This window comes from Panulirus ornatus, chromosome 65, assembly GCF_036320965.1.
Source record: "Panulirus ornatus isolate Po-2019 chromosome 65, ASM3632096v1, whole genome shotgun sequence".
Lineage (NCBI taxonomy): Eukaryota > Metazoa > Arthropoda > Malacostraca > Decapoda > Palinuridae > Panulirus > Panulirus ornatus.
In genome coordinates, this window is record NC_092288.1 from 1,193,111 (window position 1) to 1,220,550 (window position 27,440).

Here is a 27,440-nt window from a genome sequence, read left to right on the forward strand (position 1 = left end):
TCACAGCTATCACCACTTTAGATAATCTCTCATACCAAGAATATTCTCATGTTAGTAATCATGCTCATACACCCTGAAAATGATGCACCACACTCATTATAACTTTGCACAGGTTCTTAATTAAAAATGTCCTCAATTTCCCTCCTGACACTCATAACTCCTTCAACATTCTTTATCAAAAACTGCAGATAAACCCAAATATACTCACACACTGAAAAGCCAGAACAGAAAACAATGATTATGAACAAAAAACAGTAACACATTCATTTAAAAAAAATGTGCCCAGGATACAGATAGAGTATATTTCCTTAAATCCATGTCTTGATTTCAAAAGTATTCTTTATTGTGACTGTATTCCAATAGAATGTACTGATCAACACGGTGACCATAAGGAAACCATTCCTGTTCTGAAGCCATTCAGGCAAGGAAAGGATCAGGCATACTGGCCTTGAAAAAACTCTCCTTCCTCTGGCTCCCATTAAGCTTTTATCACTGCCCATAACCACCACAAGCACGTCAACCATTAGGATAAGCTTTCCTTTATTCAGAGGAAGTACAATAACCTCTACTTTTTATCTACTGATAGGTCTTTTTGGTCTTAGCTAAGAGCATCACTAACAACTTCTGTTTCTCTACCTTTCCTTAACTTTTCCATTCTGATGGTACTACAGATGTCTCTGCCATACACAAAGCAACTTTCTTTGGTTCCTGTTTCTCTTCTAACTCCATATTGGATGACTCAAATATTTCTTCCCTCCTGATGATCCTCTTACTAATCCTATGCTACTCCCGGTTATCTCTTTTCGGATTGTCCATAAAGCACTTCTCTCTCTCTGGACACAAGCAAGGCTTTATGGTTTTGATGGCATCCATCCCTGGGCACTGAAAGAGTGTATATCTTACTAATCCTATGCTACTCCCGGTTATCTCTTTTCGGACTGTCCGTAAAGCGCTTCTCTCTCTCTGGACACAAGCAAGGCTTTATGTGATGGCATCCATCCCTGGGCACTGAAAGAGTGTATCTCTGAACTTGAACCTATGCTTACTTGTATGTTCTATTTCTGTTTAAAAACCACAATTTTTCTTTCTCTCTGGCAGCATGAATTAATACACCCCATCCCTAAGAAGGGTGACAATTCTGACACTTCTAACTATCGTCCTATTTCTTTGACATTTACCATTTCCAAAGTCTGAATCCCTCCTCAACTCCTATATCTTAAACACCTCAAAAATCAGATTTCTCTCTGATTATCAGTATGGCCTCCTTAAGGCAAGATCCACTGGTGATATTCTTTCCTATCTTACTAATGTCTGGTCATCATCCCTGAAAGATTAGGGGAATCATGTGTAGTTGCCCTTAACATATCCAAAGCTTTTGACAGGGTGTGGCCTTGGGGGTCTCATCTCTAAGGTCCCCTCTTTTGGCTTCCTTTCCTCACTTTGCCTCTTCATATCTATATTCCTCTCTGGCTGATCCATCTCTGTGGTTGTTGGTGGATCAGCCTCCCTCTTTTTTTCCATCAACAATGGTGTCCCTCAAGGTTCTGTCCAGTTCCCTACACTTTTTCTCTTTTTTTTTCAACAATTTATCCTCAACAAATAATCAAATGCACTCACACACTGATGACTCAACACTGCATTCCTCCACATCATTCAATCCCACTGCTTCTCTCACCTGATCTGCATCTTGTCTTGCCATAGCTTTCTCAATTAACTTAAGACTTGGACAGGATATCTCAGTGGGGTAGATGAGATCTAGTTAAGTTTAATGCCTCCAAGACCCGGTTTCTACCTATCTCTCTATCAAAAACTCCTAACAACTCTTGTCTCCCTATTGACAGTTCTGTAATTCTACCTCCTGACTCAATGGCTTTCTTGGATACCCTACAATGCAGGAACAGCTAAGTCTGCCCTTATGAAACTGGGTGTCCTGTTTATATGTCAAAACTTCTTTTCTTCTAAAGTTGCTCTGTTTATACAAAGGACTGATTCATCCTTGTATGGAGTACTGCTTTCACATCTGGGATGGTTCTAGTTCTGCATCCTTACTTGACAGAGTTGAATTAAAAGCAACCTGACTTAAATACCATCCTACGCTAATTTCCAAACTTGACCCTCTTGCCCTACCCCGCAATGTTGGTTCCCTTTCCCTCTTCTAGAGGTATTACTTTGGTTTTTGCTCCCAAGAGCTGGCTGCTTGTGTGCCCCCATCACTAGCTAGACCACACAATGCTAAGCAAGCTGCTGTGTCTCATGATTACTGTGTGGCCATTGGCAACTTAAGGGTACATCATTTTGATAACTTCTTTCCCTACATGCTGAGGCTTTGAAACACTCTACCTTCTTATGCCTTTCCTAATAACTATGACCTGGCACATCTTACAAGACAGGTTTTTCACTTCCTCCAAAACCCGTAAATACTTTTCCTTGTCTTTTCTTTTTCCCCTCCATAATTCTCTCTTATTTCAATTAAGGCCCAGCCTTGATGTGGACTCCTGTCTGGGACTGGAGCCTTCAACATAAAAGAAAAAAGGAATTACAGAGCACTACCACAAACATTTAAATAAAAAAAAAATTCATTAAACACTTTGAAACCCATACCATGCATTTCTTTCCTCACCTCTCTATCATTCATTTACTTCATACTTGTTCACCACTTCCTGCCTTAGCATCTTAGCACCAAGAATAATCAAACAATAGACTCATGTGCACACATTCACTCTTGTTTTTTATGTATGATCACCACAATCCTAGGCTACTAGCCAGTCAAGCTCCACAGGCCATTCTATGGTTTTCCTTGACCATTTCGTTTGACCTGTTTTAGCTTATAGCCAGCAGCCCCTATACACCACAGTGATCTAATTTATCCAATCCTATGAACACTTCTCATTCTCCTATATGCTCAGGCCACATTACCTCAAAACCTACTTTCATTGAATCTTTCTATCTCCTTCTCGGTGTCCTCTTCACTGTTGCTTCCTTTTCTTCTGACACATAGATCCTCTAAGTCTTTCTTTGCTCATCCTCTCTACACTCTTAAACAATTTCAACACATCCTAATCAGCTCTCTCAATCAGACTACTCTTCCACCAACACCTCTCTTCCTGTCATTCCTCACATGATCAACCTGCCTCATTTCCCAGTATGTTGACCTCTCCTTCCACACTCCTAAATGCATCCTGGACCTTGCCCCCCATTCCTAGAACTCACTTTTAGGTCACCATGCTTCTATTATCACTGCCATGACCACTCTTATGTATCTACAGCAATCCACTTTTTCAAGGTTATCCCCGTTCATACCTTCATACCTACATTCAAGCTATTCTGTCCCCCCCTACCCCCACCAGCTACACCTCACAACATTAATTTTGTTTCCTTTAATTCCTCCATTTTTCACATACTCTCCCAAACTCAGGCACCAGCCTCCAAGTTTACCACAGTGCTGTGTCACCTGTAAACGTTAACCAACTCACCTCCCTTGCACTACGACCCCCTGAATACAGTCAACCCACGCTTGTGTTTACCTTCCTCACTACCCCTTCCATGAACAGTTTAAACAGATAAGGTGACATCACCTTTGATACACTGTCACCTTTACTTTGAACAACTCAAACTCTTCTCTTCTTATTTACACACACACACACACACACACATCATAGTGATTAGCAACACTGAACATGAGTCACCATGGGCCAACCCACTGCCAGACCTGCATGGGTTTGAATCCTAGACCTGGGTGTATGTGTGTGAAAGAAGAGCAGAGACATGATACATATACATGAGGTTAAGAGATGGAGCAACACAAGCACTAATCTCTCTCTCTCTCTCTCTCTCTCTCTCTCTCTCTCTCACATTAACTCTTCTGATCAAAATTCCTCATCCCCTTCTGAAGCTCTCCTCTTGCATATGTATTTTCAACACCTTCTACAAGGCATCTCAGTCAACTTTACCATATGCTTTATCTACTTCCATCAACATCACAAGCAAAATCCTCTCCTTCTTCAAGTGTCTCTCACAGTCCCTCCAAACAAATCCTCTACCACTCCTGACACCACATTGTTTCTTCCCAATCTCATGTTCTGTACATGCCACCATCCTTTCAATCACCACTCTCCCATACAATTTACCAGGTACACTCAACAGAATTATACCTCTGTATTCACAATTTTTCTATTCCATCATTCTATTGATTCCTGAAATGATTATGAACAGTATGAGGTATTGAAAAGAAAAAACAAAATTCTTTTCAATTACTAGCAACAACCACAAAAAATTAGTCTTTTTAGTTGTTGGGAACTGATGATCAAGTACTGCTTGCTGCTTAACCTTTCATCAAGTGATTGGCATAGGTCATGTCGAAGGTGACTCAGACCTTCAACATGCCTCCACATTACACTTGGGGTTTAGCTTTACATGAAGTTTTATAATAGTACTAAGCCAATATTCTATTTAATACAAGGTGATTTTTTTCAATCACATCTGTTGTTTTGCTACAGACTGTTGAGGTCTGCTCAGAGAGTTTGCAGTTTGTTGTTCCATTTATTAATAAGAAAGTCTCTTACTGGAGTTATGGAGAGTAAAGAAGAGGTCCAGGATGGAGTTAGCAGTGTCCAGTAGGTGGCAGTTCCTGATGCTTAGGAAATCACGTCTGGTGTTCATGGCAAGACCACTCACCTCTTTTGATCTGTTCCTGTACCCTAGTTGGGAGTCATATCCTCTCACATCACAACCTGCCAGAAATAAACTAATGTGACTTTATGCCAGGACCACATCTAAAAAGAGAAAAATCACAAAAATTGTCATCAGATGGAAAGGGAGTTTGGAAATTGATAACAGAACTAAAGGTCGTAATAAAAGAAATCAGTACAATTAATGTGTTTCAAAATGAGTGACATCAATGTAAAGAAGACACCATTCACAAAAAGTGTCAAAGAGAAATATCAGAAGAGTCTTCTGTGAATGTTCTTGAAATAAACCAACAAAAGGAAATGATTATATAGCAGACACCAGAGACCTGGGAGAATTTTTGGGACTAATGATTAGAAGAAAAAGGGGTACTGACTGATGCAGTCGCCCAAAGCCATGGGGACACTGACACTCCAGAGTTGTGGAGACACTGGCACACCAGAGCTAGGGGTACACTGACACACCAGAGGTGTAGGGACACTGACACACCATAGCCGTGGGGACACTGACAGTCTAGAGCTGTGGGGAAACTGACATACAGATACATGGGAAATTGTTGTGAAGCTGTAGAGTAATATACACTGCAAGTGACAGAGAATATTAGTGATATGTAAGGTTTACTGGAAAGGTTTAAAAATGCAGTTTTCAGAATCAGTAGATGTTGACAAAAATGGTGATTTTCTACAAAACCAATTAATGTTTATAAAGCGACAACAGGAATTAAGATCAATAGGTCAGGAAGCAAAGAGGCGTAAATCGTTTATTACTTTTGAACAGAAAGAACATATTCTAGCGAAAGAGACAAAGATTTCCAAATGATGAGAGACTTGGATCACTTACTTTCAGGCGGTGAGACACTTGGAGCACTTACCCTTCGAGGTGTCATAACCGAAGGAGCAGATATCACCAGACCTCATGATGCCATGGACACTCTGGGTGAGGAAGAGATGAAAGGCTTGTTATTTTGGAGAGAGAGAGAGAGAGAGAGAGAGAGAGAGAGAGAGAGAGAGAGAGAGAGAGAGAGAGAGAGAGAGAGAGAGAGAGAGAGAGAGAGAGAGCACAGCAAGAACTCGGCAGAAATCTCCAGTGTATTCAAATTCACTGTCAAACAGCCTCCTCAGAATCTAATGGTCTGTTGTTTAAATTCCGTTGTATGCAGTTGTAAAATGCTATCAACTCCCCAGCGATCAAGTGCAGCGACCCAAAGCATTCTGTGGAGTCAGACGTTTTCAGAGGACTCCCATTGGTGAAATCAAATGTATGGAAGTCAGCAATAAAAGTGATGATCATGAAGGTACGAAAACTGAATTCTTCAACAGTCAAGATTATTCCTGAAGAAATTAGAAACGACTATCGAGAATTATGAAAAAGAAACAAATGACTGGCTAACGTGTAATAAAGAACTACCCCACACCAAACCACAATCTTATCCCGACTCTCCCCTGACGAACGTTCGTACAGCCATCTAGAAAAAGAACTCAGTCCCAGGAAAAAGATAAGCAAATCAGCATGCTATGAAAAGGACTTCAGTATCTTCTTAACATCTACATCGTTACGCTAAGCACAGAATACTTTCCCCGATGGTTCAAAAAGACCAGAGTAACATCATAACCAGATGCCAGAAAAGTACCCTAAGAACCACTAACCCATATCCTTCCTATAGGTCTAGAAAAACTTTCTAATAGAACTATCTAAGATTATAAGGACAATGAAAAGAGCAAATTCTATAACCCCTTTTAACACTATACGACTTCCAGAGGAGCAATAGTACCACCACCACCACCTGTCCTGCGTAGTCGCGTTTGCTGCAGAAAATAATCGCTAATAATGGCTATTTCCAGAGGATAAGGAATGACTTGTACACTTATAGAAACAGGAATAAGCAACACCTTTGAAAAAGTGCAGACAAATGGCCTACAATATAAAATACTAGTAACCACTAGACATAACAGAGATTACAGAACGACTACTGGCCAATTATGTAAACAAATGTTTGGCCGGACTCGTGATCAAGTGTGGGACATGATGACCCAGCCAGCCAGGCACAAGATGGCCTCCCATCACTAACACTAGTCACCAACCACACGGCTGACACTCCTCTACCTGATGTTTACAAGAGCCACAGGTAACCAACATAAAAACATTCGAAAAACAATCGGTAGAAAAAATCAAACAAGCAAATTTACTATATTAGCGCCAGGAAGAATAAGAGCCAACGATACAGTAACAACATAGTAACGATATAGTAACAATACAGTAACAACAAAAATGCACAAGTTACACAATCGTGGGTCACACATCAAGGGGTTTTTCCGCACAAGAGCAAGTTTCTCTGAAATTGTAATAATCATTTAGATAATGATTACCAATTAACAGGTGATCATTATTTTCCTATCGGTAACCAAACACACTGTAATAATAATCTAATTAATAATAGTCAACAAACTCGTGATAATCATTTAAAGATAACTAATCAGCAATAATCATGCAGATGATAATCAAAAGATTTGTGATTATTATTAACTTACTGATGATTAAACAGACTGGTGATAACTTTGTAGTTATTGATCACTAAGAGACTGGTGATGATTATCTAGTTGATGATAACCAAACATGCAGGTAATAATGATCATTTCGTTAATAATAACCAAGAGACTAGTGATATTCTAGTTAATAATATATGAGCGATAATAACTATCTCGTCAATAATAACCAACAGACTGTTAATAATCATTTAGGTGATAATAACAAGACTGGCAATAATCAAAGTTTATGATAACCAACAGACTGGTAACAATCATCTAGATGATAATAACCAAAAGACTGGTGATAATAATCTAGTTAACAATAACCAAGAAAGTAGTGATAATCAAGTTATCAATATCCAAGACTTGATAATCATCTAGTGAATAATAACCAAAAGACTAGTAACAATGATTTAGTGAATATTAACCAAAAGTCTGGTTTGTCATCAATCGTGGTAATGTGTGAGGCCGAGTAGATGATGGTCATGTGCCACACACTAGATGCCAGCCACAAGTTATGATGTAATGTTAACCTTCTGCCCTCACCACGGACAGACCACCGGGGCACAGTATGATATACGTGGTGTCACCAGCAAGCCTGGTACACCATGCGTTAAGAACAGAGGACTGAGCCTTAGAGGGAATATCCTCACTGGGGCCCCCTTCTCTGTTCCTAATTTTGGAAAATTAAAAACGGGAGGGGAGGATTTCTAGCCCGCAACTTGCTTTCCATTTTAGTCACCTTCTACGACAAGCAGGGAATACGTGGGAAGTATTCTTTCTCCCCTATCCCCAGGGATATCATATATATATATATATATATATATATATATATATATATATATATATATATATATATATATATATATATATATATATATATATATATATACACACACAAACTGACAAGTTTGATTCCTGGAATCTTGTAAGTTCAATTGAAAGAGTGATTGCATAGATTTTGATATTCATTATATATATATATATATATATATATATATATATATATATATATATATATATATATATATATATATATATATATATGTATATATATATATATATATATATATATATATATATTTTTCATTTTTTCCTTTTTTTATTATTATACTTTGTCGCTGTCTCCCGCGTTAGCGAGGTAGCGCAGTGACAGACGAAAGATTGGCCCAACCCACCCACATACACATGTATATACATACACGTCCACACACGCACGTATACATACCTATAGATTTAACGTATACATATATATGCATACACAGACATATACATATATACACACGTACATAATTCATACTGCCTTTATTCATTCCCGTCGCCACCCCGCCACACATGGAATGACAAACCCCTCCCACCGCACGTGCGCGAGGTGGCGCTAGGTAAAGACAACAAATGCCACATTCGTTCACACTCAGTCTCTTGCTGCCATGTACAATGCACTGAAACCACAGCTTCCTTTCCACATCCAGGCCCCACAAAACTTTCCATGGTTTACCCCAGACGCTTCACATGCCCTGGTTCAATCCATTGACAGCACGTCGACCCCAGTATACCACATCGTTCCAATTCACTCTATTCCTTGTACGCCTTTCACCCTCCTGCATATTCAGGCCCCGATCCCTCAAAATCTTTTTCACTCCATCCTTCCACCTCCAATTTGGTCTCCCATTTCTCGTTCCCTTCAGCTCTGACACATGTATCCTCTTTGTCAATCTTTCCTCACTTATTCTCTCCATGTGACCAAACCATTTCAACACACCCTCTTCTGCTCTCTCAACCACACTCTTTATATTTTCCACACATCTCTCTTACCCTTTCATTACTTACTCGATCAAACCACCTCACACCACATATTGTTCTCAAACATCTCATTTCCATCACATCCACCCTCCTCCGAACAACCCTAGCTATAGCCCACGCCTCGCAACCATATAACATTGTTGGAACCACTATTCCTTCAAACATACCCATTTTTGCTTTCTGAGATAACGTTCTCGCCTTCCACACATTCTTCAACGCTACCAGAACCTTCGCCCCCTCCCCCACCCAGTGACTCACTTCCGCTTCCATGGTTCCATCCGCTGCCAGATCCACTCCCAGATATCTAAAACGCTTCACTTCCTCCAGTTTTTCTCCATTCAAACTTACCTCCCAATCGACTTGTCTCTCAACCTTACTGAACCCAATGAGCTTGCTCTTATTCACATTTACTCACATCTTTCTTCTTTCGCACACTTTATCAAACTCAGTCACTAGCTTCTGCAGTTTCTCACCCGAATCAGCCACCAGCGCTGTATCATCAGCGAACAACAACTGACTCACTTCCCAAGTCTTTTCATCCACAAAACACTGTATACTTGCCCTTCTCTCCAAAACTCTTGCATTCACCTCCCTAACAACCCCATCCACAGGAAAATTAAACAACAATGAATACATCATGCACCTCTGCCGCAAACCGACATTCACTGGGAACCTATCACTTTCCTCTCTTCCTACTCGTACACATGCCTTACATCCACAATAAAAAAAACTTTTCACTGCTTCTAGCAACTTTCCTCCAACACAATATACTCTTAATACCTTCCTCAGAGCATCTCTATCAACTCTATCATATGCCTTCTCCAGATCCATAAATGCTATATACAAATCCATTTGTATTTCGAAGTATTTCTTACATACATTCTTCAAAGCAAACACCTGATCCACACATACTCTACCACTTCTGAAACCACACTGCTCTTCCCTAATCTGATGCTCTGTACATGCCTTCACCCTCTCAATTAATACCCTCCCATACAGTTTCCGGAGAATATATATATATATATATATATATATATATATATATATATATATATATATATATATATATATATATATATATATATTCTCTGGGTATAGGGGATTAAGAATACTTCTCACGTATTCCCTGCGTGTCGTAGAAGGCGACTAAAAGGGGAGGGAGCGGGAGGCTGGAAATCCTCCCCTCTCGTTTTTTTTTTTTTTTTTAATTTTCCAAAAGAAGGAACAGAGGGGGGCCAGGTGAGGATATTCCACAAAGGCCCAGTCCTCTGTTCTTAACGCTACCTCGCTAACGCGGAAAATGGCGAAGTTTAAAAAAAAAAATAATATATATATATATATATATATATATATATATATATATATATATATATATATATATATATATATTTCTTATTTTTCTTTTTATACTTTGTCGCTGTCTCCCGCGTTAGCGAGGTAGCGCAAAGAAACAGACGAAAGAATGGCCCAACCCACCTACATACACATGTATATACATACACGTCCACACACGCATATATACATACCAATACATCTCAACGTATACACATATATACACACACAGACATATACATACTTATACATCTCAACGAGTACTTATATATATACACACACAGACATATACATATATATACATGTACATAATTCATACGGTCTGCCCTTATTCATTCCCGTCGCCACCCCGCCACACATAAAATGACAAACCCCTCCCCCCCGTATGAGCGCGAGGTAGCGCTAGTAAAAGACAACAAAGGCCACATTCGTTCACATTCAGTCTCTAGCTGTCATGTATAATGCACCGAAACCACACCTCCCTTTCCACATCCAGGCCCACACAACTTTCCATGGTTTACCCCAGACGCTTCACATGCCCTGGTTCAATCCAGTGACAGCACGTCCACCCCAGTATACCACATCGTTCCAATTCACTCTATTCCTTACACGCCTTTCACCCTCCTGCATGATCAGGCTCCGATCACTCAAAATCTTTTTCACTCCATCTTTCCACCTCCAATTTGGTCTCCCACTTCTCCTCGTTCCCTTCACCTCTGACACATATATCCTCTTTGTCAATCTTTCCTCACTCATTCTCTCCATGTGGCCAAACCATTTCAAAACACCCTCTTCTGCTATCTCAGCCACACTCTTTTTATTACCACACATCTCTCTTACCCTACTATTACTTACTCAGTCAAACCACCTCACACCACATATTGTTCTCAAACATCTCATTTTCAGCACATCCACCCTCCTCCGCACAACTCTACCTATAGCCCACGCCTCGCGACCATATAACATTGATGGAACCACTATTCCTTCAAACATACCCATTTTTGCTCTCCAAGTTAACGTTCTCGACTTCCACACATTTTTCAACGCTCCCAGAACTTTCGCCCCCTCCCCTAACCTATGATTCACTTCCGCTTCCATGGTTCCATCCGCTGCCAAATCTACTCCCAGATATCTAAAACACTTCACTTCCTCCATTTTTCTCCATTCAAACTTACCTTCCAGTTGACTTGTCCCTCAACCCTACTGTACCTAATAACCTTGCTCTTATTCACATTTACTCTCACCTTTCTTCTTTCACACACTTTACCAAACTCAGTCACCAGCTTCTGCAGTTTCTCACCCGAATCATCCACCAGCGCTGTATCATCAGCGAACAACAACTGACTCACTTCCCAATCTCTCTCATCGACAACAGACTGCATACTTGCCCCACACCGTATATTCTTAATACCTTCCACAGAGCATCTCTATCAACTCTATCATATGCCTTCTCAAGATCCATAAATGCGGAAGTGAGTCACAGGGTGGGGGGTAGGGGGCGAATGTGTGGAAGTTGGGAACGTTATCTTGGAGAGCAAAAATGGGTATGTTTGAAGGAATAGTGGTTCCAACAATGTTATGTGGTTGCGAGGCGTGGGCTATAGATAGAGTTGTGCGCAGGAGGGTGGATGTGCTGGAAGCGAGATGTTTGAGGACAATATGTGGTGTGAGGTGGTTTGATCGAGTCAGTAATGAAAGGGTAAGAGAGATGTGTGGTAATAAAAAGAGTGAGGTTGAGAGAGTAAAAGAGTGTGTATTGAAATGGTTTGGTCACATGGAGAGAATGAGTGAGGAAAGATTGACAAAGAAGATATATGTGTCAGAGGTGGAGGGAACGAGGAGAAGTGGGAGACCAAATTGGAGGTGGAAGGATGGAGTGAAAAAGATTTGGGGGAATCGAAGCCTGAACATACTGGAGGGTGAAAGGCGTGCAAGGAATAGAGTGAACTGAAACGATGTGGTATACCAGGGTCGACGCGCTGTCAGTGTATTGAACCAGGGCATGTGAAGCGTCTGGGGTAAACCATGGAAAGTTTTGTGGGGCTCGGATGTGGAAAGGGAGCTGTGGTTACGGTGCATTACACATGACAGCTAGAGACTGAGTGTGAACGAATGTGGCCTTTGTTGTCTTTCCTAGCGCTACCTCGCGCGAGCGAGGGGGGAGGGGGGTGCCATTTCATGTGCGGCGGGGTGGCGACGAAAATGGATGAATGCAACAAGTATGAATATGTACATGTGTATATATGTATATGTCTGTGTATGTATATGTATGTATACGTTGAAATTGTATAGGTATGTATATGTGCGTGGGCGGGGATGTAAGTATATACATGTGTATGGGGTTGGGTTGGGCCATTCTTTCGTCTGTATCCTTGTGGTAACTCGCTAACGCGGGAGACATCGATAATATATAATAAATATAAATAATATATATATATATATATATATATATATATATATATATATATATATATATATATATATATATATATATTCATCTGTTTCCTTGCGCTACCTCGCAAACGCGGGAGACAGCGACAAAGTATAATAAATAAAATAAATAAATAAATATATATATATATATATATATATATATATTTTTTTTTTTTTTTTTTTTTTTTTTTTTATAGTTTGTCGCTGTCTCCCGCGTTTGCGAGGTAGCGCAAGGAAACAGACGAAAGAAATGGGCCCACCCACCCCCCCCCATACACATGTACATACACACGTCCACACACGCAAATATACATACCTACACAGCTTTCCATGGTTTACCCCAGACGCTTCACATGCCTTGCTTCAATCCACTGACAGCACGTCAACCCCTGTATACCACATGACTCCAATTCACTCTATTTCTTGCCCTCCTTTCACCCTCCTGCATGTTCAGGCCCCGATCACACAAAATCTTTTTCACTCCATCTTTCCACCTCCAATTTGGTCTCCCTCTTCTCCTCGTTCCCTCCGCCTCCGACACATATATCCTCTTGGTCAATCTCTCCTCACTCATTCTCTCCATGTGCCCAAACCATTTCAAAACACCCTCTTCTGCTCTCTCGACCACGCTCTTTTTATTTCCACACATCTCTCTTACCCTTACGTTCCTTACTCGATCAAACCACCTCACACCACACATTGTCCTCAAACATCTCATTTCCAGCACATCCATCCTCCTGCGCACATCTCTATCCATAGCCCACGCCTCGCAACCATACAGCATTGTTGGAACCACTATTCCCTCAAACATACCCATTTTTGCTTTCCGAGATAATGTTCTCGACTTCCACACATTTTTCAAGGCTCCCAAAATTTTCGCCCCCTCCCCCACCCTATGATCCACTTCCGCTTCCATGGTTCCATCCGCTGACAGATCCACTCCCAGATATCTAAAACACTTCACTTCCTCCAGTTTTTCTCCATTCAAACTCACCTCCCAATTGACTTGACCCTCACCCCTACTGTACCTAATAACCTTGCTCTTATTCACATTTACTCTCAACTTTCTTCTTCCACACACTTTACCAAACTCAGTCACCAGCTTCTGCAGTTTCTCACATGAATCAGCCACCAGCGCTGTATCATCAGCGAACAACAATTGACTCACTTCCCAAGCTCTCTCATCCCCAACAGACTTCATACTTGCCCCTCTTTCCAGGACTCTTGCATTCACCTCCTTTACAACCCCATCCATAAACAAATTAAACAACCATGGAGACATCACACACCCCTGCCGCAAACCTACATTCACTGAGAACCAATCACTTTCCTCTCTTCCTACACGTACACATGCCTTACATCCTCGATAAAAACTTTTCACTGCTTCTAACAACTTGCCTCCCACACCATATATTCTTAATACCTGCCACAGAGCATCTCTATCAACTCTATCATATGCCTTCTCCAGATCCATAAATGCTACATACAAATCCATTTGCTTTTCTAAGTATTTCTCACATACATTCTTCAAAGCAAACACCTGATCCACACATCCTCTACCACTTCTGAAAACGCACTGCTCTTCCCCAATCTGATGCTCTGTACATGCCTTCACCCTCTCAATCAATACCCTCCCATATAATTTACCAGGAATACTCAACAAACTTATACCTCTGTAATTTGAGCACTCACTCTTATCCCCTTTGCCTTTGTACAATGGCACTATGCACGCATTTCGCCAATCCACAGGCACCTCACCATGAGTCATACATACATTAAATAACCTTACCAACCAGTCAACAATACAGTCACCCCCTTTCTTAATAAATTCCACTGCAATACCATCCAAACCTGCTGCCTTGCCGGCTTTCATCTTCCGCAAAGCTTTTACTACCTCTTCTCTGTTTACCAAATCATTTTCCCTAACCCTCTCACTTTGCACACCACCTCGACCAAAACACCCTATATCTGCCACTCTGTCATCAGACACATTCAACAAACCTTCAAAATACTCATTCCATCTCCTTCTCACATCACCGCTACTTGGGATGAAGAAGTAAGAGTATTAGTGAAAGAGAAGAGAGAGGCATTTGGACGATTTTTGCAGGGAAAAAATGCAATTGAGTGGGAGAAGTATAAAAGAAAGAGACAGGAGGTCAAGAGAAAGGTGCAAGAGGTGAAAAAAAGGGCAAATGAGAGTTGGGGTGAGAGACTATCAGTAAATTTTAGGGAGAATAAAAAGATGTTCTGGAAGGAGGTAAATAGGGTGCGTAAGACAAGGGAGCAAATGGGAACTTCAGTGAAGGGCGTATATATATATATATATATATATATATATATATATATATATATATATATATATACGCTTACCTTCCTGCCCCAGGAGTCTCCCTTTTATCTTTAAGAGGATTGTGCAGCACTGAGGAAGCCGGCCATTTCCGCCAGTAAGGATCATGAATCTTGTTCAAATCTGATGCCATTTAGTGTATGGAGTGCACTGAGTTTGTGTATTGGTTTAGTGTTGATATTGGTGTGGGGATTTGAATGTTATGTGCGTCGTACGTACATGATGCCCAGAATGGTTGCTGTTATGATCAGCGGAAGTGATAATTCATCCAAGGTGAGTGGAAGTTGTGAGTGGAGCCACTTTTCCAACTGTGTAATGTAGTGCAGTAAGTTTACTGAGGGGGCATCAGGGTGATGTGACGTGATTATGGGGTCGTCTGTACATGAAAGGAACTTCGTGCTTTACATTGTGGCTTGCTAGCAGTAATGGGAGGTGGTCTACGAAGACTAAAGAGATCTGGAGCACTGTATTCCTTGAGGAACTAAACTGCAGAGCTTGTCTTGTGTTTTATAGATATAAAACCATTGTTTAGTGAGTAGTAAGGTGACCAGATATAAAACCATTGTGTTTAGTGAGTAGTACGGTGACCAGATATAAAACTGGCTAACCACTTTTTCTCATTGTGGTGGAGGGTGGTATCAAGTATCCTCTGCGTGAAGATGTGTTGGGGGACACTAATGGTTTATTGTTGTCCATTGCCACTAGTACTGCTGTTGAAGGCATCTAGGATATGTACCATAATGGTGGGGTGGTTGAGTGTGAAGCCATGTTGTGTGGGTGAGCGTGGGATATACAGTTTCTGTTGTGGATACAGAGTGATATATGGTGTTAGAAGGAGGCGGAGTTAAGTTATCTGGAAGGTATTAGGATAAGTATCATCTTGCTAAATTTCCAGATGTTACGGACGTCGTTGCGTAGCCAAGTAGTTGAAGATATCTTCAGGTGCTTGCATTGCAAATGAGCCAAAGTGTTTGATGTGGAAGTTTGATATGTTGTCAGGCCCGTAGCAGCAGAGTTCTCTAAGGTTTTAATTGCTTTCCTTATATCAGTGGTTGTGAAGGATTGTTTTTGGGTGGATTTTGAGTAGATCTGTCATGACTTTCTTCTTTAGGTGAGTTTGGTTTGTGGCTGCTTTTCGATGTGTTATATGATTATATATGTGTGGTCTTTGGGAGAAGGGGTTTCCTTATAATGGGTTGGGAGTGTTTCATGAGTGGGGCTAGAGTGATGTAACTTATATCCCGTGCCTAAGCCAGGTATCCAGTCTATCCACCAATATTTCAAATAATAGCTGGGTGGACTTCAGGCACATACAAAGATTACCTGTCAGAACGATTGGATTCCTTCCTCAGTATGTTTACGGATGATGCCAAAGTCATGAAGGAGGTAAAAGGCGAGTCCTCTGGAGACAAAGGCCAAAGTTAGTGCGATACATGAATGATAAAAGTGATCCCCATTAAATGCAAAGTATGATCATCAGACGACAGCGAAAGAAGACTTTACACTGAATATTATCTACAAGGAAATAAAATGCATGAATCTGTGAGTCAGAGTGAATTTTAGCAGGCATTGTCCCCAACCTGTCCTACAGCAGGAGAATAGCAAATATGAAAATAACTAATCAAACTGTTTGCATCTTATATTTGACCAAAACTAGAAAAAGCTTAAGCTTAGCTTCGGTCATCGCACTTCAAGAAGTACAAAGAACTAACAGATGTTCCGAGGAAGGCAACAACGATGGTATCAGATTAGTGATACCTGAGATACATTGTGGGAAGGGTTACACAGGCCCAGACTATGTCCACCACAGAAAAGAGTTACTGGTGACCTGATTACAAGGATAGAACCACTATAGGACGTAACATGAATAAAAAAAAGAGACGTAGGCTAATACTAATGTAGCTTAAAGTAGTGGACTAATAGAATAAACTGACTAGGGAAACTGAATGTTGACACCAAAAGTTGTCAAAGGATGGAGCCTCGCAATTGTAGAACTCACTCACTGTACAGTAAAAATAAGTAATTATACACGAGAAACAAGAACAGCCTTTAGCTTCACAGAAGCCTTTATGCACTATGGACCAGGCATAAAGACCACATAAGAAGCAGACAAGATAGGTTAGGTGGGAAGGTGTAGGAAGTGGGGGTATGGCTGACCTGGGGACTGGCTGCTCGTGTGGTGTTCCCGGGGAGTTGACTACAATATCACAGGTAGTGGGAAAGTCACCACCAAAAGCTGTAGAAGGTACAATGTACCCCCCCCCCCCCCCAACAGGGTCTCCTTAGTTCACTTACTGAACATTAATCTTATCTCTTATCTTGTTATCATAATGACACGTCCCTCAACCTCACAAGACGAGACAACACTATCTGCACCACACTTCCCGTACCGCACTACACCACACTACACTACCTGCACCACACCGCACTCTGCTGTTGTGGGGGGTGAGGGGGGGACCAAGAGGCTACTGTTGTACGGGGGGGGAGGTGTTACGGGGCAGCAGTAACGGCCAGTAACATATCAAGGTCACCTGCTATATGGGCTGCAGGCACAGTGGCTGGTCGGTCCTCACTACTACTGCTCCCAGGAGAGCTGGCCACCCCCACACGTAACTCACACACAGCAGGGGCATGATGGAGGGTGAGCACGTCTCAATCTCTGATATCTCTAGTGAAGACGTTAGCAGATAACTACAAGTTCTTGACGGAAAGACTCATGATTTTCACCGTCAGCTGTTCCCATGTTTGCTGACGAAGTAGGAATACAGGACTAATGGGGTGGAGGGATATTATGGCCCGTGCTAGGCCGCTCTGGGGTTGTGGCTGATGGGTGGGCCTTGTTAGGGAAACGCTGAACAAAATGATATTTTGTATAAATTTACTGAATACTTTTGTTCTCTATTGTTGGATCACTTTAATAATAATTCTGAATTTCATCTCCCGGTTCCCCCGCTCTCCGAGTGGGCTTCCTGGAGTGTGGTATGTAGTAAAAAATATAATCATAAAGTAAAAGGAGAAATTACTTACTTGAGCGAAAACACTTCTGTAAGGAAAGAAGGTCGGGTGAAATGAACCTCTTCGTTTTCCTGAGAGTAACGAAGGAGGGGGAAGGTGGTGTGCTCTGTTCGTATCTACACAAACACAAAACATTTCACAATGAACCACAAGTGAGGCTCATCAAGATGCTTGACTACCATACAGGAATAAGGGAGGTACGCCTTCAATGTAGAAAATATTATCTTAGTGGAAGAGAACAAAGGGCTTGTTAGAGGAGCCTTTTTCAAACGGTGCCTAGCAGCATATTGACAAGACTGCGATAGAACCACTACCCTTCCTCATCTATATAGATGATTTGCCAAAAGGTCTGGACTCTTACCCAACTGTGATAACTACTGATGAAAAGCTCATGAGAAAAGTGAAGAGTGAGTGGGGATTGCATCAATTTATAATTAAATTTACAAAGGCTGAAAAGTTGGTGTGATATTTGGTTGAGAAAATTCATCTGGATTTACATTTTACCGACTATAACACCAGTCAGCAGCAAGAAAATATAGTAGCCATCTCGTCCCGTCCACTATACTCCCACCATTACCTACAGTACACTCTGAGTGAACCTACCTTAACTATTATCATCGTTCAACGAGAAGCGACTGTCACGGAGTTGTCGTCAAACCGAGGAACAATTACATTCTGTGGTAAACTTTAAAGCTCTCGTTAAACAGCGGCTTCACTATCAAATGCTTATATCCTATCCTATCGTTGAGTCTGTGTGCTGTTAACTTGGTGAACATCAATAGCTGCTGAGCCAGGCTGTCGTTCACGTGGTGAACATCAGCAGGTGTGCACGAATTTCGAGTCAGCATTACATCTTTGTCCACACACTGAACTAAACACTCATTCCTATCCCTACACTTAACAGTAAACTAGCATTTTTCCAGTCAAGTGAGTGATTATCCTACTAAGATATTAGAATAAAACTACACCAATACAGTATACGAACTCTCCATCAATCTAATGACTTGTCTTTACATCTTAGTAAAACAATCACCCAGTTGCCTGGAAAATGCCAAGGTTATTGTTCAGTGTACAGATAAGAATTAAAGTAAAAATAATATAATCCAGCATAATTAAACACCGTGATAATGTACTCAATATCAGTCATGTACAAATTAGATCTTTATCAATCGTTCATGAGTCTATGTCAGGCCATCCGGAAGATTCAAGGTCCAGTAAAGGGTGGGGCAGGCAGACCCTTGTGCAACCTTGCTTCTTACTAATTAAAAAGTGAAGGTCACTTGACCCCATTCTGTGTTCCTCCGGTTTTGTTTACATAACCTGTATCGTATCTATTTTCTCACTCAGTAACTGGTCCTCTGAAGACACGGTATTACACGAAAGCGCTTGGGATTTTCGTTTCCTTTTACTACTGATGTTTCTGCATTTATGAAGTCACGTGTTTGACTCGTTGTGGATAAGGAGCTGTGGTTACGGTGCATTACACATGACAGCTAGAAACTGTGTGAACGAATGTGGCCTTTGTTGTGTGTCTTCCTGGCGCTACCCCGCTGAAACAGAGGATAGCGATGCTGTTTTTCCTGTGGGGCGGGGTAGCGACAGGAACGGATGAAGGCAAGTATGTATGTAATGTCTGTATGTATATGTATGTATATGTATGTATATGTGCGTATGTGGGCGTTTAAGTACATATATGTGTATATGAGTGGGTAGGCCATTATTCGTCAGTAAACTGGCGCTACCTCGCAGAAACTGCGATTATGTATAATGAATAAATAAATACAAATAAACACACACACACACACACACACACACACACACACACATACACACACACACACACACACACACACACACACACACACACACACATATATATTTTTTTTTTTTTTTTTTTTTTTTTTATACCTCGTCGCTGTCTCCCGCGGTTGCGAGGTAGCGCAAGGAAACAGACGAAAGAAATGGCCCAAACCCCCCATACACATGTACATACACACGTCCACACACGCAAATATACATACCTACACAGCTTTCCATGGTTTACCCCGGACGCTTCACATGCCTTGATTCAATCCACTGACAGCACGTCAACCCCTGTATACCACATCGTTCCAATTCACTCTATTCCTTGCCCTCCTTTCACCCTCCTGCATGTTCAGGCCCCGATCACACAAAATCCTTTTCACTCCATCTTTCCACCTCCAATTTGGTCTCCCTCTTCTCCTCGTTCCCTCCACCTCCGACACATATATCCTCTTGGTCAATCTTTCCTCACTCATTCTCTCCATGTGCCCAAACCATTTCAAAACACCCTCTTCTGCTCTCTCAACCACGCTCTTTTTATTTCCACACATCTCTCTTACCCTTACGTTACTTACTCGATCAAACCACCTCACACCACACATTGTCCTCAAACATCTCATTTCCAGCACATCCATCCTCCTGCGCACAACTCTATCCATAGCCCACGCCTCGCAACCATACAACATTGTTGGAACCACTATTCCTTCAAACATACCCATTTTTGCTTTCCGAGATAATGTCCTCGACTTCCACACATTTTTCAAGGCTCCCAAAATTTTCGCCCCCTCCCCCACCCTATGATCCACTTCCGCTTCCATGGTTCCATCTGCTGCCAGATCCACTCCCAGATATCTAAAACACTTCACTTCCTCCAGTTTTTCTCCATTCAAACTCACCTCCCAATTGACTTGACCCTCAACCCTACTGTACCTAATAACCTTGCTCTTATTCACATTTACTCTTAACTTTCTTCTTCCACACACTTTACCAAACTCCGTCACCAGCTTCTGCAGTTTCTCACATGAATCAGCCACCAGCGCTGTATCGTCAGCGAACAACAACTGACTCACTTCCCAAGCTCTCTCATCCCCAACAGACTTCATACTTGCCCCTCTTTCCAAGACTCTTGCATTTACCTCCCTAACAACCCCATCCATAAACAAATTAAACAACCATGGAGACATCACACACCCCTGCCGCAAACCTACATTCATTGAGAACCAATCACTTTCCTCTCTTCCTACACGTACACATGCCTTACATCCTCGATAAAAACTTTTCACTGCTTCTAACAACTTGCCTCCCACACCATATATTCTTAATACCTTCCACAGAGCATCTCTATCAACTCTATCATATGCCTTCTCCAGATCCATAAATGCTACATACAAATCCATTTGCTTTTCTAAGTATTTCTCACATACATTCTTCAAAGCAAACACCTGATCCACACATCCTCTACCACTTCTGAAACCACACTGCTCTTCCCCAATCTGATGCATATATATATATATATATATATATATATATATATATATATATATATATATATATATATATATGGGTGTTGACTGAGAGGGTGAAGGCGTGTACAGAGCATCAGATTGGGGAAGAGCAGTGTGGTTTCAGAAGTGGTAGAGGATGCGTGGATCAGGTGTTTGCTTTGAGGAATGTATGTGAGAAATACTTAGAAAAGCAAATGGATTTGTATGTAGCATTTATGGATCTGGAGAAGGCATATGATAGAGTTGATAGAGATGCTCTGTGTAAGGTTTTAAGAATATATGGTGTGGGAGGCAAGTTGTTAGAAACAGTGAAAAGTTTTTATCGAGGATGTAAGGCATGTGTACGGGTAGGAAGAGAGGAAAGTGATTGGTTCTCAGTGAATGTAGGTTTGCAGCAGGGGTGTGTGATGTCTCCATGGTTAATTTGTTCATGGATGGGGTTGTTAGGGAGGTGAATGCAAGAGTTTTGGAAAGAGGGGCAAGTATGAAGTCTGTTGGGGATGAGAGAGCTTGGTAGATGAGTCAGTTGTTGTTCGCTGATGATACAGCACTGGTGGCTGATTCATGTGAGAAACTGCAGAAGCTGGTGACTGAGTTTGGTAAAGTGTGTGAAAGAAGAAAGCTGAGAGTAAATGTGAATAAGAGCAAGGTTATTAGGTACAGTAGGGTTAAGGGTCAAGTCAATTGGGAGGTAAGTTTTAATGGAGAAAAACTGGAGGAAGTAAATTGTTTTAGATATCTGGGAGTGGATCTGGCAGCGGATGGAACCATGGAAGCGGAAGTGAATCATAGGGTGAGGGAGGGGGCGAAAATTCTGGGAGCCTTGAAGAATGTTTGGAAGTTGAGAACATTATCTCGGAAAGCAAAAATGGGCATGTTTGAAGGAATAGCGGTTTCAACAATGATGTATGGTTGCGAGGTGTGGGCTATGGATAGAGTTGTGCGCAGGAGGGTGGATGTGCTGGAAATGAGATGTTTGAGGACAATATGTGGTGTGAGGTGGTTTGATCGAGTAAGTAATGTAAGGGTAAGAGAGATGTGTGGAAATATAAAGAGTGTGGTTGAGAGAGCAGAAGAGGGTGTTTTGAAATGGTTTGGTCACATGGAGAGAATGAGTGAGGAAAGATTGACCAAGAGGATATATGTGTCAGAGGTGGAGGGAACGAGGAGAAGTGGGAGACCAAATTGGAAGTGGAAAGATGGAGTGAAAAAGATTTTGAGTGATCGGGGCCTAAACATGCAGGAGGGTGAAAGGCGTGCAACGAATAGAGTGGATTGGAACAATGTGGTATACCGGGGTCGACGTGCTGTAAGTGGATTGAACCAGGACATGTGAAGAGTCTGGGGTAAACCATGGAAAGTTCTGTGGGGCCTGGATGTGGAAAGGGAGCTGTGGTTTCGGTGCATTATTACATGACAGCTAGAGACTGAGTGTGAACGAATGGGGCCTTTGTTGTCTTTTCCTAGCGCTACCTCGCTCACATGAGGGAGGAGGGGGTTGTTATTCCATGTGTGGCGGGGTGGCGATGGGAATAAATAAAGGCAGACATTATGAATTGTGTACATGTGTATATATGTATATGCCTGTGTGCGTATATATATGTGTACATTGAGATGTTTAGGTATGTATATTTGCGTGTGTAGACGTGTATGTATATACATGTGTATGTGGGTGGGTTGGGCCATTCTTTCGTCTGTTTCCTTGCGCTACCTTGCTAATGCGGGAGACAGCGAGAAAGCAAAATAAATAAAAATAAATAAAATATATATATATATATATATATATATATATATATATATATATATATATATATATATATATTTATTATTTTCATTTATTTTGCTTTGTCGCTGTCTCCCGCGTTTGCGAGGTAGCGCAAGGAAGCAGACGAAAGAAATGGCCCAACCCACCCCCATACACATGTATATACACACACGTCCACACACGCAAATATACATACTTATACAACTCAATGTACACATATATATACACACACAGACACATACATATATACCCATGCACACAATTCACACTGTGCCTTTATTCATTCCCATCGCCACCCCACCACACATGGAATACCATCCCCCTCCCCCCTCATGTGTGCGGGGTAGCGCTAGGAAAAGACAACAAAGGCCTCATTCGTTCACACTCAGTCTCTAGCTGTCATGCAATAATGCCCGAAACCACAGCTCCCTTTCCACATCCAGGCCCCACACAGCTTTCCATGGTTTACCCCAGACTCTTCACATGCCCTAGTTCAATCCATTGACAGCACGTCCACCCCGGTATACCACATCGATTCAATTCACTCTATTCCTTGCCCGCCTTTCACCCTCCTGCATGTTCAGGCCCCGATCACTCAAAATCTTTTTCACTCCATCCTTCCACCTCCATTTAGTCTCCCACTTCTCGTTCCCTCCACCTCTGACAAATATATCCTCTTGGTCAATCTTTCCTCACTCATTCTCTCCATGTGACTAAACCATTTCAAAACACCCTCTTCTGCTCTCTCAACCACAGTCTTTTTATTACCACACATCTCTCTTACCACTATCATTGCTTATTCGATCAAATCCCCTCACATCACATATTGTCTAAAACATCTCTTTTCCAGCACATTCCCCCTCCTCCGCCAACCTTATCCATAAATCCACGCCTCGCAAACATTATACATTGTTGGAACACTATTCCTTCAATACTACCCATTTTTGCTTTCTGAGATAATGTTCTCGCCTTCCACACATTTTTCAACGCTCCACAGATACTTTTCGACACCTTCCCCCAACCTCGTGACTCACTCGCTTCCTGGTTCCATCCCGTGCCAATGCACTCCCAGATAGCAAAACACTTCTCTTCCTCCCGTTTTTTCGACATTCAAACTTACTACCAAGTGACTTGTCCCTCAACCTTCTGTGTCCACACCCGAAAAATTAAAACCATACTTTAAAAATTCTTTGTAACAAAAAAAAACCCCACACAAAACCACATACATATTTTAACCCAGGGAAACAAAATTTCCCAAACTGTGTTTTATTCTTCCCCCTTCCCCACCCCACCACACATGGAATACCATCCCCCCCCCCCTATTTTGGGGGGGGGGTTTAAGCGCTAGGAAAGGGGAACAAAAAAGGGCCCTCATTCGTTCCCCATTCAGTCTCTAGTGTCATGCAATAATGCCCGAAAACCACAGCTCCCTTTCCACACCCGGGCCCCCACACAGTTTTTCCAGGGTTTTTCCCCCAACTCTTCACATCCCCTATTTCAATCCATTGACATTCCCCCCCGGAAACGCAAAAAACCCCTTGCCCCCCTTTTTCCCCGCCGGAAAGGGGCCCGGGGCCTCAAAAATTTTTTTTCCACTACCCCACCTCCAAGCAAAACCACCCGTTCCCAAACCCGAAAAAATTTTTTCCAAAATTTTCCTCCCCACCCAAAAGGATTAAACCTTTTCAAAATATATATATGGGTGTTGACTGAGAGGGTGAAGGCGTGTACAGAGCATCAGATTGGGGAAGAGCAGTGTGGTTTCAGAAGTGGTAGAGGATGCGTGGATCAGGTGTTTGCTTTGAGGAATGTATGTGAGAAATACTTAGAAAAGCAAATGGATTTGTATGTAGCATTTATGGATCTGGAGAAGGCATATGATAGAGTTGATAGAGATGCTCTGTGTAAGGTTTTAAGAATATATGGTGTGGGAGGCAAGTTGTTAGAAACAGTGAAAAGTTTTTATCGAGGATGTAAGGCATGTGTACGGGTAGGAAGAGAGGAAAGTGATTGGTTCTCAGTGAATGTAGGTTTGCAGCAGGGGTGTGTGATGTCTCCATGGTTAATTTGTTCATGGATGGGGTTGTTAGGGAGGTGAATGCAAGAGTTTTGGAAAGAGGGGCAAGTATGAAGTCTGTTGGGGATGAGAGAGCTTGGTAGATGAGTCAGTTGTTGTTCGCTGATGATACAGCACTGGTGGCTGATTCATGTGAGAAACTGCAGAAGCTGGTGACTGAGTTTGGTAAAGTGTGTGAAAGAAGAAAGCTGAGAGTAAATGTGAATAAGAGCAAGGTTATTAGGTACAGTAGGGTTAAGGGTCAAGTCAATTGGGAGGTAAGTTTTAATGGAGAAAAACTGGAGGAAGTAAATTGTTTTAGATATCTGGGAGTGGATCTGGCAGCGGATGGAACCATGGAAGCGGAAGTGAATCATAGGGTGAGGGAGGGGGCGAAAATTCTGGGAGCCTTGAAGAATGTTTGGAAGTTGAGAACATTATCTCGGAAAGCAAAAATGGGCATGTTTGAAGGAATAGCGGTTTCAACAATGATGTATGGTTGCGAGGTGTGGGCTATGGATAGAGTTGTGCGCAGGAGGGTGGATGTGCTGGAAATGAGATGTTTGAGGACAATATGTGGTGTGAGGTGGTTTGATCGAGTAAGTAATGTAAGGGTAAGAGAGATGTGTGGAAATATAAAGAGTGTGGTTGAGAGAGCAGAAGAGGGTGTTTTGAAATGGTTTGGTCACATGGAGAGAATGAGTGAGGAAAGATTGACCAAGAGGATATATGTGTCAGAGGTGGAGGGAACGAGGAGAAGTGGGAGACCAAATTGGAAGTGGAAAGATGGAGTGAAAAAGATTTTGAGTGATCGGGGCCTAAACATGCAGGAGGGTGAAAGGCGTGCAACGAATAGAGTGGATTGGAACAATGTGGTATACCGGGGTCGACGTGCTGTAAGTGGATTGAACCAGGACATGTGAAGAGTCTGGGGTAAACCATGGAAAGTTCTGTGGGGCCTGGATGTGGAAAGGGAGCTGTGGTTTCGGTGCATTATTACATGACAGCTAGAGACTGAGTGTGAACGAATGGGGCCTTTGTTGTCTTTTCCTAGCGCTACCTCGCTCACATGAGGGAGGAGGGGGTTGTTATTCCATGTGTGGCGGGGTGGCGATGGGAATAAATAAAGGCAGACATTATGAATTGTGTACATGTGTATATATGTATATGCCTGTGTGCGTATATATATGTGTACATTGAGATGTTTAGGTATGTATATTTGCGTGTGTAGACGTGTATGTATATACATGTGTATGTGGGTGGGTTGGGCCATTCTTTCGTCTGTTTCCTTGCGCTACCTTGCTAATGCGGGAGACAGCGAGAAAGCAAAATAAATAAAAATAAATAAAATATATATATATATATATATATATATATATATATATATATATATATATATATATATATATTTATTATTTTCATTTATTTTGCTTTGTCGCTGTCTCCCGCGTTTGCGAGGTAGCGCAAGGAAGCAGACGAAAGAAATGGCCCAACCCACCCCCATACACATGTATATACACACACGTCCACACACGCAAATATACATACTTATACAACTCAATGTACACATATATATACACACACAGACACATACATATATACCCATGCACACAATTCACACTGTGCCTTTATTCATTCCCATCGCCACCCCACCACACATGGAATACCATCCCCCTCCCCCCTCATGTGTGCGGGGTAGCGCTAGGAAAAGACAACAAAGGCCTCATTCGTTCACACTCAGTCTCTAGCTGTCATGCAATAATGCCCGAAACCACAGCTCCCTTTCCACATCCAGGCCCCACACAGCTTTCCATGGTTTACCCCAGACTCTTCACATGCCCTAGTTCAATCCATTGACAGCACGTCCACCCCGGTATACCACATCGATTCAATTCACTCTATTCCTTGCCCGCCTTTCACCCTCCTGCATGTTCAGGCCCCGATCACTCAAAATCTTTTTCACTCCATCCTTCCACCTCCATTTAGTCTCCCACTTCTCGTTCCCTCCACCTCTGACAAATATATCCTCTTGGTCAATCTTTCCTCACTCATTCTCTCCATGTGACTAAACCATTTCAAAACACCCTCTTCTGCTCTCTCAACCACAGTCTTTTTATTACCACACATCTCTCTTACCCTTTCATTGCTTATTCGATCAAATCACCTCACA

The 27,440-nt window shown here is 41.8% G+C and overlaps 1 protein-coding gene across 5 annotated transcripts in view; it reads right to left on the bottom strand.

The window, feature by feature from the left end:
- LOC139746567 (uncharacterized) overlaps positions 1-27,440 on the bottom strand; it is a 133,215-nt gene that overhangs the window by 93,355 nt on the left and 12,420 nt on the right. For 3 of the 5 annotated variants that reach the window (XM_071657928.1, XM_071657929.1, XM_071657927.1), the window contains exons 2-3: positions 5,558-5,618; positions 4,563-4,730 (exon numbers count right to left, since the gene is read on the bottom strand). In XM_071657928.1, coding sequence (XP_071514029.1) covers positions 4,563-4,730; positions 5,558-5,618 — 229 coding nt within the window. Of the gene's footprint in view, positions 1-4,562; positions 4,731-5,557; positions 5,619-17,283; positions 20,460-27,440 lie in introns of those variants that run through there. The other 2 variants (XM_071657930.1, XM_071657931.1) reach the window with 2 other exon arrangements.